This window comes from Elephas maximus, chromosome 25, assembly GCF_024166365.1.
Source record: "Elephas maximus indicus isolate mEleMax1 chromosome 25, mEleMax1 primary haplotype, whole genome shotgun sequence".
Taxonomy (NCBI): Eukaryota; Metazoa; Chordata; class Mammalia; order Proboscidea; family Elephantidae; genus Elephas; species Elephas maximus.
The window spans coordinates 44,090,437-44,108,864 of record NC_064843.1 but is presented as its reverse complement, the minus strand read 5'-3'; the positions used below and the strand labels follow the sequence as shown (position 1 = coordinate 44,108,864).

At 40.9% G+C, this 18,428-nt stretch overlaps 1 protein-coding gene across 2 annotated transcripts in view; it reads left to right on the top strand.

Annotated features, from left to right (window-relative positions):
* The window catches only part of GPCPD1 (glycerophosphocholine phosphodiesterase 1), a 62,690-nt gene that overhangs the window by 7,331 nt on the left and 36,931 nt on the right, over positions 1–18,428 (top strand). Inside the window, exons 3-4 of one of the 2 annotated variants that reach the window (XM_049868803.1) lie at positions 12,535–12,631; positions 16,997–17,081. In XM_049868803.1, the coding sequence (XP_049724760.1) occupies positions 12,535–12,631; positions 16,997–17,081 (182 nt within the window). The remainder of the gene's footprint in view (positions 1–12,534; positions 12,632–16,996; positions 17,082–18,428) is intronic. The other variant, XM_049868804.1, reaches the window with a different exon arrangement.

Sequence of the window (18,428 nt, the reverse complement as noted above, 5' to 3'; positions counted from 1 at the left end):
CTTATATTTTTTGCTGCCTATATAGGGTCGCTATGAGTCGGAATCAACTCGACGGCAGTGGGTTTGGTTTTTTGGGTTTATTAAGACAGCATGAAATAATTTTAGTATAAGATAAAAAAAAAACCCATTGCTGTTGCGTCAATTCTGACTCATAGCGACACTTTAGGACAGAGTAGAACTCTCCCATAGGGTTTCCAAGGAGTGCCTGGTGGATTCAAACTGCCGACCTTTTGTTAAGCAGCCATAGCACTTAACCACTATGCTACCACGGTTTTACTGTAATTATCTTTTCACCTTTAGTAGTGTGTACTGGGAATTTAAAAACTCATTTTCACAACCTCATAATTAAGTTAAAGGAATTTGCTATGAAAAGGCGTGTACCTGGGTCATGTCCATTCTTGTTTAATATACTCTGGCTATAAACAACCTGTTGCTGTGAAGTCGATTCCAATTCGTGGTGACCTCATGTGCTTCCGAGTAAAACTGCCTCCACAGGGTTGTCTTGGCTGTGACCCTACAGAAGCGAATCGCCAGGCCTATCTTTTGCGTTGCCTCTGGGTGAATTCAAACCACCAACCTTTCAGTTAGGAGCCAAGTACAAACCATTTGCACCATCCACTCTGCCTGGCTATGCTGATCCTTTTCTGTTCCTCATATCTGCTGCATTCCTTCCCCCCTTTCTTCCTCCTGTGGGCCCTTCTCAAATTCTGTTCCCTTTGCCGACATCTGTGGACCCACCCTTAACTTTCCCTACACGAGCCTCCCACTTTCCGCTAGGTTAGGGTCCCTGTGAAATTCCTTCAGGATCCTAGCACTGCTTTGTGGCATCTCTTACGGTTTTTATAGAACTGTCTGGCTAATTTTGTTTGTGGACAGATTGTAAAGTCTATGAGAATAGGACCTTGCCTTGTTATGCTGAATTCTTACACCTAGCATGGTGCCTGGCTCAGAGCAGGGACTTAGCAGATATATATTCAAAGGGTGAACAAGTTAACTCATTCTATATCCAGTGTTTTTGTTCTAGCAACCAACACAGTTGTGTGTGTGTGTGTGTGTGTGTGTGTGTGTGTGTGTGTATCTCCAAGTGCCCAAGTTCAAATTCTTAGCCTAGACGGCTTGGTACACCTCCATCTCTGGGTAGGATTCTACAGGTTGAAGATTGCTAATCACTCGGTGGATTGGCTCCCTTGGGTCAAATGCCTGCCTCTGTCCAGCGTGTGGCCTCCTCTGCAGAGAGAAGACTGCAGAGTTGTAGGCAGGCAGTTTAAGCCAGAAGGAGCTGGCTGTGTCAGTGAATGGACTGACCTCAGAGCTGGCCACAGAAGGGTCAGCTTGGTGAGGGCAGACACTTGTTTTCAGAGACTAGAGGGAAGGAGATAATGGTGGATGTGAATGTAGATGAATCTGTAGGTGGGAAAGAAGAGGTAGAGGGACAGGGACGGGACGTTGGAGAGGCTTTCCCCTCATCCACTGTCATCTTAGTTTCCTTATAGTGGCTAGAGGAATTGCTGTCTGCTGAATGTGGGAAGAGAGTGGAACAGAGGGGTGAAGTGGGAGCCATTGAGGGGAGAGGTGGAAGGAAAGAAAAAGAATATGTTCCACACTAATGCAAGTGTTGATGATGGCAGAAAGGAGTGTGTCTTAGTTTGCCGGTGCTGCTGTGACAGAAACACAAGTGGGTGGTTTTAAAGAACAGAAATTTATTTTGTCACAGTTTAGGAGTCCAAAAGTCACAAATCAGGGCCCTGGCTCTAGGGAAGATGTCTTTCAGTTTAGTAAACCTGGTGTTCCTTGATTTCTTGATGATCTCCAGGGGGCATGAATCTTCCCCTCCTTTCCTGCTTCCTTCTCTGTGCCTAATGTGCTCTTTTCATATCTAAAAAGCAAATAGGTTTAAGGCTGAAATGGCCTCATTAACATGACAAAGAAAGCCCATTTCCAAATGGGATTACATCCACAGGTATAGGGGTCAGGATTCCAACTCATATTTTACAGGGGACACAATTTGATTCATAACAGGGTATCTGAGGAGGAGAGGGGCGTATGAAAACTTTACTTTCTGGGCAGTTTTCCTGTAAACCTAAAACTGCTCTAAAAAAGGAAAAAAAAGTGCATTAAAAAAAAAAAAAGAGTATGTGAGGATGCTGGTTGCACATTTTTAAGTTAGTACCCTAGTCTTCATACTTTCCTATAAGTGAGGGCCAATTAAAGAAAATCTGTCCTAGTAAACAAAAACAATATTTTCTTTTTTCCTCAGAGAAACCGAATTCCTAGGAAATCAGCAAAAGACAAAGTAACATAGCAGACGGGAGTTGGTAAAATGTGGGAACACCTGTAGTAGCACAGTGGGCCACCGACCCCCAAGTTTCACTTTTTCCAGTAGCCTCCTGTTTTTGTGGGAACGAGTAATAATGACTCCATGAAAACATTCTAGTGAGATTCTGCTTTGAGATGGAAGTGTAATCGGCCCAAATTAGTGACTGTATGATGATGTATACTTTGGGAAGAGAGCCCTGGTGACGCAGTGGTTAAGCATTCACCTGCTAACTGAAGGGTCGGTGGTTCAAACCTATCAGCTGCTCCTCGGGAGAAAGATGTGGCAATCTGCCTCTAGAGATTACAGCCTTGGAAACTCTATGGGGCAGTTCTCCCCGTCCTATGGGGCTGCTATGAGTGAGAATTGAGGTAACGGCGATGGGTATGGGTACTTTGGGAGCTAGGAGCCTGAGACTATTGAATAGCAACATACGCAGTCTTGGAAATGAATATTTGTGCTTTGTACTTAACAGTGGTTAAGTGCTCAGCTACTAACCCAAAGGTTGGCTGTTCAAACCCACCAGCCTCTCCGTGGGAGAAAGATGTGGCAGCCTGCTTTCATAGAGATTACAGCCTTGGAAGCCCTGTGGGGCAGCTCTGCTCTGTCCTGGAGGGTCTCTGGGAGTCAGAGTCGACTTGATGGCAATAGGTTTGGTATTTAGCTCCATTCTCTCTCTCTCTTTTTTTTTTCCTTTAATCAGGAATGATTATCTAAATAATTAATTAGCCTAAGTTAATTACCAGGAAAAAAAAATCTGGTTACATTAATGGATTGGTGAGTATTTTGATGTGAAATCTCTATATTTAACTATCTTATGTTTCACATACATGTAATGAGACCTCTGAAAAATTCTGAATAATAGCATATTTTGAGTTAAGTTTTAGATGGCCTGAGCTTATAAAATGCTCATACAATTCTAGTCTTAGTAGAGCAGTACCCAAAGCTTGAAAGCCAAGCTGCACTCAGAGTGTGGAGGTGTTCATCTTATATTTTGTAACTGGCCTCAATTCATTATCTTTTTCTTTTTGAATTTTGATTATATGAATTCTGAGTGTGTCATCATATAAGTCAAAGACTTCTGCATGCCTATATCCAAGAAGTTGTAGATCTGTTAAATATACAAAACTTAACATGTGTAGGTGGTAGCTATATGTTGGTGTAAGGGAAATCAATGCAGTCTATCTATTCAATTCAGTTCAGTTCCAATTCATATCTGTTTCATTCTGTTCCCAATTACACATGCAGACGTCTTCCTCTGATCCTAACTGCTTGAGCTAGATTAGATCTCAAGTTAAAGGGCACAGTCCTTCAGACTGCTGAGTCTGCGCGAGACTTCAGGCACTAGCCGCAAGCTTGAAGGCCCCATAACACTGTCACTTCTGACCTGCTGGGTACAAATTTGGGGGTGTCCTACTACTCCCTTAAGAAGTCAGCCATAAGCCTCAGGGGTTCCCAGGGCCCCGCTCACTTCTGACCTGCTGGCTCCCACAACTTCCTTGGCTTTGGTAATTCACTAGAATGGCTCACAGAACTCAGGAAAGTGCTATACTTAGGACTATAGTTTTATTATAGTAAAAAGGGTTTAAATGAGGAGACCCATACGGCGAGGTCTGGGAAGGTTCCCAACACAGAGCGTCTATGTCCCAAAAAGGATATGTTGCCCTCCATGTGCATCCATGTCTATCACCAACCAGGAAGCCCATGGAACCTCTGTGTCCAGAGACTTTACTGGGGTCTCATTACATGTTACAGCCCTGGTGGCGCAGTGGTTAAGTGCTCAGCTACAAACCAAAAGGTGGACAGTGGACGCTCGCGGCGGAGGCGCCCAGGCTGCAGCGGGGGCAAGGGTTCGCGCCGCTCCTCCCACTTTACGGCTGCTGCAAACTCGGCCCGCGCCAGCAGCCGTACCGCAGACGAGCCCGTGCCCGCGCTGCTCAGATCTCCCAGCTGGACGTTGGAAATAGCTTTTGATGGTCTAGGGGCTCTTTCATTTGACCCCAGCCTTGACTCTGGAGGCCAACAGACCAAGCCAAATCTGCAAGAGTGCTTGTGGTCACAGGGACTGCATTCAGAGCCAGGATTCCCAGGAGGACTGTGGAGGCGGAGCCAAGATGGCGGACTAGGCAGACGCTACCTCGGATCCCTCTTACAACAAAGACACGGAAAAACAAGTGAATTGATCACATACATAACAATCTACGAACCCTGAACAACAAACACAGATTTAGAGACGGAAAACGAACTAATACGGGGAAGCAGCGATTGTTTCCAGAGCCTGGAGCCAGCATACCAGTCAGGTACGGCACAAGCACAGAGAGCTGCTCCACCCCTCTGAACTAACCCCGGGAGGGGGACCAGCCGGTTCCACGGGCGGCGTGGGACGCAGCCAGTAGGAGAAGTCCCCGGGAGGCAGTGACTGGTCTTGGAGCAGAAAGAGCAGCGTCCGAGCCAGGGAACCGTCCCGCAGGGATTTGGACTGGACGCAGGTACGGCATAAACACGGAGAGTTGCTCCACCCCCCTGAACTAACCCCGGAAGGGGACCAGCCGGGTCGCGTGGGCAGCGTGGGACGCAGCCGGTAGGTGAAGTCCCCGGGAGGCAGCGACTGGTATTGGAGCGGGGAGAACAGCATCCCAGCCGGGACACTCGGTTACGGCACAAGCACGGGGAGCTGCTCCACCCATCTGAACTAACCCCGGGAGGAGGCCCAACTGGTTCTCGGAGGCAGCACGGCCACGCCGCTGGAGGGACGAGAATTCCCCGGGAGGCAGCAACTGATTTTGGAGTCGAGAGTGCACCGTCCCAGTAGGGGAGCCTTGACGCTGGGCGTGGGGCTGGAAGCGGAGGATCTGACCATGACTCCAGCGGGCCAGACCCCCCGGGGGCAATCTCCACACAGCCAGCACACATAGGCGACGCGCCGCAGGAATCTCAGATATAATAGTCATTCCAAGCAAGACAAGCAACTCTGGCTATATTCTGAGGTGCTACTCTCCTATCTCTCTGTTCCCTCCCCCACCCTCCCCAGGCGGCTTCATTAACATCTGAATAGCCTGAGCCAGAGGGAGAACTCTGATAGGGATCTGACTGCATTTTTTTTTTAGCGGATTTTCTGGAAAAACTAGTTTCCCAGTGATGGCTCGGAGACAACAATCCATATCAAACCACTTAAAGAAGCAGACCATGACAGCTTCTCCAACCCCCCAAACAAAAGAATCAAAATCTTTCCCAAATGAAGATACAATCTTGGAATTATCAGATACAGAATATAAAAAACTAATTTACAGAATGCTTAATGATATCACAAATGAAATTAGGATAACTGCAGAAAAAGCCAAGGAACACACCGATAAAACTGTTGAAGAACTCAAAAAGATTATTCAAGAACATACTGGAAAAATTAATAAGTTGCAAGAATCCATAGAGAGACAACATGTAGAAATCCAAAAGATTAACAATAAAATAACACAATTAGACAACGCACTAGGAAGTCAGAGGAGCAGACTCGAGCAATTAGAATGCAGACTGGGACATCTGGAGGACCAGGGAATCAACACCAACATAGCTGGAAAAAAATCAGATAAAAGAATTAAAAAAAAATGAAGAAACCCTAAGAATTATGTGGGACTCTATTAAGAAGGATAACCTGCGGGTGATTGGAGTCCCAGAACAGGGAGGGGGGACAGAAAACACAGAGAAAATAGTTGAAGAACTCCTGACAGAAAACTTCCCTGACATCATGAAAGACGAAAGGATATCTATCCAAGATGCTCATCGAACCCCATTTAAGATTGATCCAAAAAGAAAAACACCAAGACATATTATCATCAAACTCACCAAAAGCAAAGATAAACAGAAAATTTTAAAAGCAGCCAGGGAGAAAAGAAAGATTTCCTTCAAGGGAGAATCAATAAGAATATGTTCTGACTACTCAGCAGAAACCATGCAGGCAAGAAGGGAATGGGACGACATATACAGAACACTGAAGGAGAAAAACTGCCAGCCAAGGATCATATATCCAGCAAAACTCTCTCTGAAATATGAAGGCGAAATTAAGATATTTACAGACAAACACAAGTTTAGAGAATTTGCAAAAACCAAACCAAAGCTACAAGAAATACTAAAGGATATTGTTTGGTCAGAGAACCAATAATATCAGATATCAGCACAACACAAGGTCACAAAACAGAACGTCCTGATATCAACTCAAATAGGGAAATCACAAAAACAAACAAATTAAGATTAATTAAAAAAAAAATACACATAACAGGGAATCATGGAAGTCAATAGGTAAAAGATCACAATAATCGAAAAGAGGGACTAAATACAGGAGGCAATGAACTGCCATATGGAGAGTGATACAAGACGATATAGAACAATACAAGTTAGGTTTTTACTTAGAAAAATAGGGGTAAATAATAAGGTAACCACAAAAAGGTATAACAACTCTATAACTCAAGATAAAAACCAAGAAAAACGTAACGACTCAACTAACATAAAGTCAAGCACTATGAAAATGAGGATCTCACAATTTACTAAGAAAAACGCCTCAGCACAAAAAAGTATGTGGAAAAATGAAATTGTCAACAACACACATAAAAAGGCATCAAAATGACAGCACTAAAAACGTATTTATCTATAATTACCCTGAATGTAAATGGACTAAATGCACCAATAAAGAGACAGAGAGTCACAGACTGGATAAAGAAACACGATCCATCTATATGCTGCCTACAAGAGACACACCTTAGACTTAGAGACACAAACAAACTAAAACTCAAAGGATGGAAAAAAGTATATCAAGCAAACAATAAGCAAAAAAGAAGAGGAGTAGCAATATTAATTTCTGACAAAATAGACTCTAGACTTAAATCCACCACAAAGGATAAAGAAGGACACTATATAATGATAAAAGGGACAATTGATCAGGAAGACATAACCATATTAAATATTTATGCACCCAATGACAGGGCTGCAAGATACATAAATCAAATTTTAACAGAATTGAAAAGCGAGATAGATACCTCCACAATTATAGTAGGAGACTTCAACACACCACTTTTGGAGAAGGACAGGACATCCAGTAAGAAGCTCAACAGAGACACGGAAGATCTAATTACAACAATCAACCAACTTGACCTCATTGACTTATACAGAACTCTCCACCCAACTGCTGCAAAATATACTTTTTTTTCTAGTGCACATGGAACATTCTCTAGAATAGACCACATATTAGGTCATAAAACAAACCTTTGCAGAGTCCAAAACATCGAAATATTACAAAGCATCTTCTCAGACCACAAGGCAATAAAACTAGAGATCAATAACAGAAAAACTAGGGAAAAGAAATCAAATACTTGGAAACTGAACAATACCCTCCTGAAAAAAGACTGGGTTATAGAAGACATCAAGGAGGGAATAAGGAAATTCATAGAAAGCAACGAGAATGAAAATACTTCCTATCAAAACCTCTGGGACACAGCAAAAGCAGTGCTCAGAGGCCAATTTATATCAATAAATGCACACATACAAAAAGAAGAAAGAGCCAAAATCAGAGAACTGTCCCTACAACTTGAACAAATAGAAAGTGAACAACAAAAGAATCCATCAGGCACCAGAAGAAAACAAATAATAAAAATTAGAGCTGAACTAAATGAATTGGAGAACAGAAAAACAATTGAAAGAATTAACAAAGCCAAAAGCTGGTTCTTTGAAAAAATTAACAAAATTGATAAACCATTGGCTAGACTGACTAAAGAAATACAGGAAAGGAAACAAATAACCCGAATAAGAAATGAGAAGGACCACATCACAAGAGAACCAAATGAAATTAAAAGAATCATTTCAGATTATTATGAAAAATTGTACTCTAACAAATTTGAAAACCTAGAAGAAATGGATGAATTCCTGGAAAAACACTACCTACCTAAACTAACACATTCAGAAGTAGAACAACTAAATAGACCCGTAACAAAAAAAGAGATTGAAACGGTAATCAAAAAACTCCCAACAAAAAAAAGCCCTGGCCCGGACGGCTTCACCGCAGAGTTCTACCAAACTTTCAAAGAGTTAACACCACTACTACTGAAGGTATTTCAAAGCATAGAAAAGGACGGAATACTACCCAACTCATTCTATGAAGCCACCATCTCCCTGATACCAAAACCAGGTAAAGACATTACAAAAAAAGAAAATTATAGACCTATATCCCTCATGAACATAGATGCAAAAATCCTCAACAAAATTCTAGCCAATAGAATCCAACAACACATCAAAAAAATAATTCACCCTGATCAAGTGGGCTTTATACCAGGTATGCAAGGCTGGTTTAATATCAGAAAAACCATTAATGTAATCCATCACATAAATAAAACAAAAGACAAAAACCACATGATCTTATCAATTGATGCAGAAAAGGCATTTGACAAAGTCCAGCACCCATTCATGATAAAAACTCTTACCAAAATAGGAATTGAAGGAAAATTCCTCAACATAATAAAGGGCATCTATGCAAAGCCAGCAGCCAATATCACTTTAAATGGAGAGAACCTGAAAGCATTTCCCTTGAGAACGGGAACCAGACAAGGATGCCCTTTATCAAAAAAGAACACTGAAGAGGAAATAACCAAATCAATACCATTCACAGTAGCCCCCAAGAAGATAAGATACTTAGGAATAAATCTTACCAAGGATGTAAAAGACCTATACAAAGAAAACTACAAAGCTCTACTACAAGAAATTCAAAAGGACATACTTAAGTGGAAAAACATACCCTGCTCATGGATAGGAAGACTTAACATAGTAAAAATGTCTATTCTACCAAAAGCCATCTATACATTTAACGCACTTCCGATCCAAATTCCAATGTCATATTTTAAGGGGATAGAGAAACAAATCACCAATTTCATATGGAAGGGAAAGAAGCCCCGGATAAGCAAAGCACTACTGAAAAAGAAGAAGAAAGTGGGAGGCCTCACCTTACCCGACTTCAGAACCTATTATACAGCCACAGTAGTCAAAACAGCCTGGTATTGGTACAACAACAGACACATAGACCAATGGAACAGAATTGAGAACCCAGACATAGATCCATCCACGTATGAGCAGCTGATATTTGACAAAGGACCAGTGTCAATTAACTGGGGAAAAGATAGCCTTTTTAACTAATGGTGCTGGCATAACTGGATATCCATTTGCAAAAAAATGAAACAGGACCCATACCTCACACCATGCACAAAAACTAACTCCAAGTGGATCAAAGACCTAAACATAAAGACTAAAACGATAAAGATCATGGAAGAAAAAATTGGGACAAACCTAGGAGCCCTAATACAAGGTATAAACAGAATACAAAACATTACCAAAAATGATGAAGAGAAACCCGATCACTGGGAGCTCCTAAGAATCAAACACCTATGCTCATCTAAAGACTTCTCCAAAAGAGTAAAAAGACCACCTACAGATTGGGAAAGAATTTTCAGCTATGACATCTCCGATCAGCGCCTGATCTCTAAAATCTACATGATTCTGTCAAAACTCAACCACAAAAAGACAAACAACCCAATCAAGAAGTGGGCAAAGGATATGAACACACATTTCACTAAAGAAGATATTCAGGCAGCCAGCAGATACATGAGAAAATGCTCTTGATCATTAGCCATTAGAGAAATGCAAATTAAAACTACGATGAGATTTCATCTCACACCAGCAAGGCTGGCATTAATCCAAAAAACACAAAATAATAAATGTTGGAGAGGCTGCGGAGAGAGTGGAACTCTCATACACTGCTGGTGGGAATGTAAAATGGTACAACCACTTTGGAAATCTATCTGGCGTTATCTTAAACAGTTAGAAATAGAACTACCATACAACCCAGAAATCCCACTCCTAGGAATATACCCTAGAGATACAAGAGCCTTCATACAAACAGATATATGCACACCCATGTTTATTGCAGCTCTGTTTACAATAGCAAAAAGTTGGAAGCAACCAAGGCGTCCATCAACGGATGAATGGGTAAATAAATTGTGGTATATTCACACAATGGAATACCACGCATCGATAAAGAACAGTGACGAATCTCTGAAACATTTCATTACATGGAGGAACCTGGAAGGCATTATGCTGAGCGAAATTAGTCAGAGGCAAAAGGACAAATATTGTATAAGACCACTATTATAAAATCTTGAGAAATAGTAAACCTGAGAAGAACACATACTTGTGTGGTTACGAGGGGGAGGAGGGAGGGAGGGTGGGAGAGGGTTTTTTATTGATTAATCAGTAGATAAGAACTGCTTTAGGTGAAGGGAAAGACAACACTCAATACATGGAAGGTCAGCTCAATTGGACTGGATCAAAAGCAAAGAAGTTTCCGGGATAAAATGAATGCTTCAAAGGTCAGCGGAGCAAGCGCGGGGGTCTGGGGAACATGGTTTTCAGGGACTTCTAAGTCAATTTTCAAAATAATTCTATTATGAAATCATTCTGCATCCCACTTTGAAATGTGGCGTCTGGGGTCTTAAATGCTAACAAGCGGCCATCTAAGATGCAGCAATTGGTCTCAACCCACCTGGAGCAAAGGAAAATGAAGAACACCAAGGCCACACGACAACTAAGAGCCCAAGAGACAGAAAGGGCCACATGAACCAGAGACCTACATCATCCTGAGACCAGAAGAACTAGTTGGTGCCCGGCCACAATTGATGACTGCCCTGACAGGGAGCACAGCAGAGGACCCCTGAGGGAGCAGGAGATCAGTGGGATACAGACCCCAAATTCTCATAAAAAGACCAAACTTAATGGTCTGACTGAGACTGGAGGAATCCCGGCGGCCATGCTCCCCAGACCTTCTGTTGACACAGGACAGGAACCATCCCCGAGGACAATTCATCAGACATGAAAGGGACTGGTCAGCGGGTGGGAGAGAGACGCTGATGAAGAGTGAGCTAATTATATCAGGTGGACACTTGAGATTGTGTTGGCAACTCTTGTCTGGAGGGGGGATGGGAGGATAGAGAGAGAGGGAAGCCGGCAAAATTGTCAAGAAAGGAGAGACTGAAAGGGCTGACTCAAGAGGGGGAGAGCAAGTGGGAGTAGAGAGTGAGATGTATGTAAACTTATATGTGACAGACTGATTGGATTTGTAAACGTTCACTTGAAGCTTAATAAAAGTTATTAAAAAAAAAAAAAGGTGGACAGTTTGAACCCACCAACCCCTCTATGGTAGAAAAATGTGGCAGTCTGCTCCCGTGAAGATTACAACCTTGGAAACCCTATGGGGCAGTTCTACTCTGTCCTATAGCAGCGCTATGAATCGCTCGTAGGCTGGTGGGTTCAAACTACTGACCTTTCAGTTAGCAGCCAAGTGCTTAACCACTGCGCCGTCAGGGCTCCTTCCTTATTACATAGGCAGGATTGATTGAATCATGCTTCCTCAGCCTAAGGTGAGCTGATATGCTCTGAGTCTTTCTGGCCTGGCCAGCCCCCACCTGAGTCACCTCATTAGCATAACCTATAAAGTATGTTCATTCTGGAGCCCTTAGAGATAACAAAGCCAATTTAATCACTGGGGATATTCCAGTTTATCTCTCAGGAACTAATGATAAAGACCAAATTTTTTATATAAACTTAATCATAAACCCCAAGCTTGGTTTTTAAGATCTACTGCTGAGAAGTATTCAGATGAAATGATAGTCATTTTTTGAATGAGGAAAACTAAATTTTCCACTATATCTGACTTTGGTTTGAGGTTTTTTGTTACATTGCTGCTGTCCCATTGATAATTTTCTTGATATTCAGCTTATTAATAAACTGCTTGAGTTCCTGGAAAATATTGGTTAATGTTTCTCTAGAATACTTCTCTGCATTTAGTCTTTGCTTTTTCAGTTGGAAGCCAACTTAAAGTCAGGAACAGTGCTTTGGTCACTTTGTGTTCTTGGTGCCCAACAATATGTGCTTGATAGTGGCTCAATAAATAGTTAAACAGATGCCCTCCTCCCTTTCTCTGGCCTCAGCTCTGTGTCGCTGTGTTAATGCACAGGTGCTAGTGTGGTACCTGGGCACACAGCAGCACTCCAGTGAGGCTGGTCCCTCTTTGGTAAAGGAAACTTCTCATCTGGTTGAACTAGTACAATTTACTGCTCTTTTCTTGCTTCCTAAAACTAAAATTGGAACTGTTCCTACTTATTCCACAGTAACTGCTTGTTCTGTTTCCTCAGGAGAAGTTTTTGCAATATGCGGAAGCTGCGATGCTTTGGGAAATTGGAGTCCTCAAAATGCTGTGGCTCTTCTCCCAGAGAACGAGACAGGTGAAAGGTGAGCATGGAGATGCTGAGTTACAGAATGACTGTGACACCCAGATTATAAATTTAGAGACTTCTCAAATACCTTGGGTTTTTTTTTTTTAGTTTTAACTTGTCAAAGTTACCATGTGCACAATTTAAAGAGTGAAAGAGTTTTTGTAAAATTTGTTGTGAAAACTCAGGCTCTTCTGCTCCTTGGTTACCGTCTGTCAAACCAGCACTTCTCCTTCCTGGCTGCCTATTTTGGTATTTATCAGCATGTTTCTAAATAAGTCTTATATTGCTATTTTTTATTTAAAAAAAAAAAAAGTTCAGGTTTTTTGCCTTCTCATTGCATGTTCTTGATAAAAGATCTAATTACTTTTTGTTTCAGCCCATAAAATTATTTTCTTGAAGTAATGGTTTAATTAAAAGTAACAAGAGTAAAACACATACTAAGGAGCCCTGGTGGCATGGCAGTTAAGTGCTGAGTCAAAAGACTTCACCAAAAAAGTGAAAAGACAAGCTATGGACTAGGAAAATATCTTTAGAAACCGTGTATCTGACAAGAATCTTATAACCAAAATATATATAAAACTTTGACAACTTAATAACAAAAATAAAAAGATCCAAGTCGTAAAATAGTCAAAGGACTTGAATAGATATTTCACCAAAGAGGACATTCAGATGGCCACCAAACACATGAAAATATGCTCAGCGTCATTAGCCATCAGAGAGTTGCAAATCAAAACTACAATGAGGTACCAGTGCACTCCCACTAGGATAGCTAAGGAAACCCTGATGGCGTAGCGGTTAAGAGCTATGGCTGCTAACCAAAAGGTCGGCTGTTCGAATCTACCAGGTGCTCCTTGGAAACCCTATGGGGCAGCTCTACTCTGTTCTGCCGGATTGCTATGAATTGGAATCGACTTGACGGCAACAAGTTTAGGATGGCTAAGATTTAAAGAAAATAACGAATGTTGATGAGGATGAGGGAAAATTGGAACTCTTACCCGTTGCTGGTGGGAATGCAAAATTGTACAGCCGTGGAAAACAGTGTGGTGGTTCCTCAAAAACCTAAAAGTAGAACTACCATAAAAAAAAAAAAATTTTTTTTTTTTTAAAGTAGAACTACCATACAACCCAGCAATTCTACTCCTATGTATATACCCAAAAGACTTGAAAACAAAGACTCAAAAAGAGATGTGTACACCAATGTTCGTTCATTGCAGCACTATTCACAATAGCCAAAAGGTGGAAACAACCTAAATGCTCATCAGCAGATGAATGGACAGACAAAACATGGTACATACATGCAAGTGAATGGACAGACAAAACATGGTACATACATACAAGGGAATGCTACTCCACTGGTAGGAAAAATCAAGTCTTGATACATGCTACAGTATGGGTAGAACTTGAAGACATTATGCTGTGCAAAATAAGCCAATCTCAAAAGGACAAATATTGTATGACCTCTCTTATATAAAAAGAGAAGACCAAAAAAAAAAAAAAACCAGATAAAATACCCTGTTTCCTATTTGTTATTAGTGTAACACATTTTCTTAGTCAATTCTTAGCTGCTTTATAAGTAAGGTTCTATTGATAATTGTTATTGGGGTATGATACTCTTTACTGGTCTTTCACAGAGGGATGACTTGTTTATTCCCCTCAAGTGGTTGTTTATTACTTGATTTTTCAGACCAGCCATTCTCATCCAAAGTGAAACTTCATGTCTTTCTGAACTTGTCCCTATAACACACCTCTGCTCTGAACTCTTGAGCTGCCCTGTCACTTTTCTTTAAGTCGATTTCAGCCAGCCTGGTCAAACTGCTATTAATGGAATGAGATAACTCCTAACTTTGAGGGACCAAAAAAAAAAAAAAAAAAAAAGGCCAAACCCCGTGCTGTTGAATCGATTCTGACTCATAGCAACCCTATGGGGCAGCGTAGAACTGCACCATAGAGTTGCCAAGGAGTGCTTGGCAGATTCGAACTGCCGACCCTTTGGTTAGCAGCCGTAGCACTTAACCACTATGCCACCAGGGTTTCCAAGGGCAGATGTTACATATTGCTGATGCACATTGAAATACAATTGATTTGTATATAGCAGATAAATACTTAGTGCTTCACAAGAAGAAAGGAGGTAGATGACATAGAATCCGGTTGTCTTTGGACAACATTTTTGTGTCTTAGAATTGTGTTTCTTCAGGCTTTCAGTGTACTCTGCGTCTGTGACCTCTGTGTCTCTCTTTTTCGTGGACTTTCTTACACCTCCCTTTACTGGCTGTACAGGTTTGAGGTTTTGAGTGCTGTTGAAATTTTGTTTTTCTACTTTCAGTTACTTTAAAGGTCACGGTATTCTTTCCTGGTAATGTTGAAAGTGTGGATCACTTGTGGTTTTCTTTGTTCGCCTATAGATTTTTTGGTATTTTAGGGGAGAATGAGAATGATTCAGCATCAGGCAGATGCATTAATAAACCTCACTGCCCTTCTTTCTTGTTTTTTCTTGGATTTCATTGGGTTATGGCCAGTCTTTAAGTCACTGAACAATTCAGGTTCTTTTTTTCTTTCTCTGCTATATCTGTGTTTACAGTTTTGTTAAAAAGGATACAAATCAGGACCAGCATAGAGAAGAGACGAACAGGGGGAGGTCAGGGAGGGTCTCTAATGCAGAGCTTCCATGTCCCAAAAACCCATTATCCCTGTGCTTCAGTGTTCTGATTCGTTTTTAATCAGTGCTACATTTGCTTAGAGACATTTGCTTTACTTTCTCTGTGTCTTCTTTTTGTGGTTCATAACCAGGAGTGGTGGGCATAGAATCACTTGGGGGAGGGCTTTTAAAAAAATATGCATGTGTTGGCCCTGCTCCTGGAGATTGAGAAATAGTGCCTAGGAGACATGTTTTCAACACATTTTTCAAAGTTTTCCACTAATTCCATTGCTTTATATACTCTAGCTCATTGTTTGTGGAAGAAATTTGCCTTTTTTTTTTTTTTTTGTAGCATAGCAGAGATTCATTTCAACTGTGAATTGATACAGCCTGCTTGCAGCCCTGTGTTAAGGATGCTGAGTCTTATGGGGGGCACATATGCCAAGTGTTTGCTGTCCTTGCTTTACAGCATTGATTCTCAACCAGCCATGTACATCTGAATGTCCTGTGAAGTTTTATGAAACTCCACATGACCAGGCTCCACCCCAGACCTATGAAATTAGAATCTCCTATGGTAGAACCAGGATATATATATTTTATTGATACCGGATTCATTTAATTGTCAAAGCTAGGACCATGGGTGACAGCTACTTATGGATATTTTGTTTAAGACCCAGGATGGAGTCAGAGTGTGGGTAATGCCCCAAATCTGTCTTGGTGGAGCCAGGGTGGCAGCAGTGGTGGCCATCTGGTATCATGGAAGAACGTATCTGGAGCTGCCGTTGACTCACTGAACTACTGAATTGATGTTTAGGTAATGGTCTATAACAGTGGCTCTCAAACTTTAGCGGTCATCAGAGTCACCCAAAGACTTGTTAAAACACAGATTACTGGCTGCCACTTCCCAGAGTTTCTGATTCAGCAGGTCTGTGTGGGGTCTGATAATCTGCATTTCTAACAAGCTCCCAGATGATGTCGATGTGCTGGGACCACACTTTGGGTACCACTGGTTTATGATTTGATGCTGAAAATCAGTTACAGTCATAAATTGTAATGAACTCTTTAGTCTGCAGGTGGCTATTTGGTCAAAGCTTTAGTTACTGATAGAATAGCGTAGGTCAGAGGAACACATGGAGTTGAAGCAAGTATGATACAGATACAGATTGCTTGGTTGAGTAAATGACCAGAGACTGGGCAGGGCAGTTAGAACAAGGGACAGTCAGGAACATGAGTGTAACTTGCCCACGTTCATCCCTTACTCGTGACACAAAGGCCTTGTCCTCACGTAACATCCCTAGCTAAGTGGGAGGCAAGAGAAGATTTTGGCTCTGGCTTCCACCTTTGAACTACTTGGCTTTTCTGCTTGGAGTATTTATGGCTCTTTGTTTGGCTGTTTCCTCCTCATCATTTAGGTCTCAGCTCATATAGTTTTTTCTCAGTGAGGCCGTCCCTCCAAAACTTCACAAAGGTCAAGTAGCCCTTATTACTGTGATCTGCAATTGTATCTTGTTTGGTTATTTATCAGTCTGCCCCTGAAGAAAGAAAGCTTCCTGAAGGTGGGGCTCTTTCTGCCTTGAGCATCACTGTGTTCCCAGCGCCTTGTGCAGAGCAGGCCTGTGATGAAATTTTGTGGAGGAATGGATAAATGGTATTGGTCATAGACCTAACTTGAGGGGGTTTGTGAACTCTGAAGTCTATGCGCTTTAGTTTGATGTTAATTCTGCTGCCTTTTTTCCCCCCTCTCAGCATGTTATGGAAAGCCACCATTGTACTAAGTAGAGGATTATCAGTTCAATATCGCTACTTCAGAGGGTGCTTTTTAGAACCAAAGGTATGTTTTCTTTATCTAGTTTCCAACTTCTCAAGCAAACTTATTTCTTTCAAAAGCTACTAACTTAAGTTTGAAAACAAAAGTAAAATGAGTTTGTTTTGGTTAAATAACAAAAATATAACTCTAGATTAATAGCATGTTAGTATCAAAAAGCAAGGAAGTAGCCACTTCAGAGGCAGATGTTGTCTGCCATGGAAGTTTTAAAAGATTAATAGTAAGTATATTCTTCAATATTCTTATCATGAAATTGGTTTTAATGATAAATAAATGTAATCTGTGGGTGTGCATTTTCTGTGACATTTGTAAACCAGTTAGTGACCAGTTGTAAGGATTTTTCTTTTTGTTTTGATTTTAAATCCTTTTGCAGTGGAAATACACTTAGAGAAGTATGTAGCTGGCCCTAAGCAAGTAATCTTTTTTAAATATTTTCACAGCAGCCATTTCTTAGTGGTTGCATTGTTTAACTTTTATCAAAATTGGAGTGATTCCTGTTAGATTTTTTCAAAAAGGGTCTTGATAGGCCAGAATCTTTTCTGAAGGCTTTTGACTATTAAATCTGCTTGCTCACAATGATTTTTTTATATTGGGATTGTCTTGTATTTAGAAAAAAAAAAAAAAAAAGAGTTGATTCTTTTCCTCTTATTTTAAAGATACTTGCCGAATGGATTCTTTTCCTTCATATTTTTTACCTTTGAGCATACGTAGGCTGCATGTGAATAGGGGTCCAGGAAGCAAAACATGGGTTAGATTTTTTTTTTTTTTTTTAATGTATTTCCCTTGGGGGTCAGTGAACACTTGTTACGTGTGAAAAACGCAAGCAGCCACTGTTACCCCATTTATTCTCTTAGCCGCCATTATAAAAAAAGAAAAAAAATTGACAACCCACTTCAGCTGTCTTTTGCACCTATTACGTTTCTTATTCCAAGAATATATTGTAAATATTCAGTAATTGAACTTAAATTACATTGTGGTTGATCATTGTGTTGGCTTATCTTGACAATAGTCTCACTTTAACGACTTAAGGGCATCTGTCATTCATTTGGCATAGAAGTTATGTGTAGTGTTCTTCAGTATAAATTGGACAATTGAGTATAGATACATAAATCAGCACTCATGACATGAACAGCTTATTTAAGGGTCTTATTATGTGAAATTTAGCATGGGAAATCAACCAAATTTTGCTTGGAGAGGGACGCTTAGACAAGACAAGCATTAATGAGTATAGTTTTCTAAAGTAAGACTTTTGTCAACACAGGTCAAATTAAGCCAACCTATAGTATTTTTTCTCTTCCTTGAAAATGTTACCAAAAGCAGCAAACCAGTCCAAAACTCCTTTTTGAAAAAATT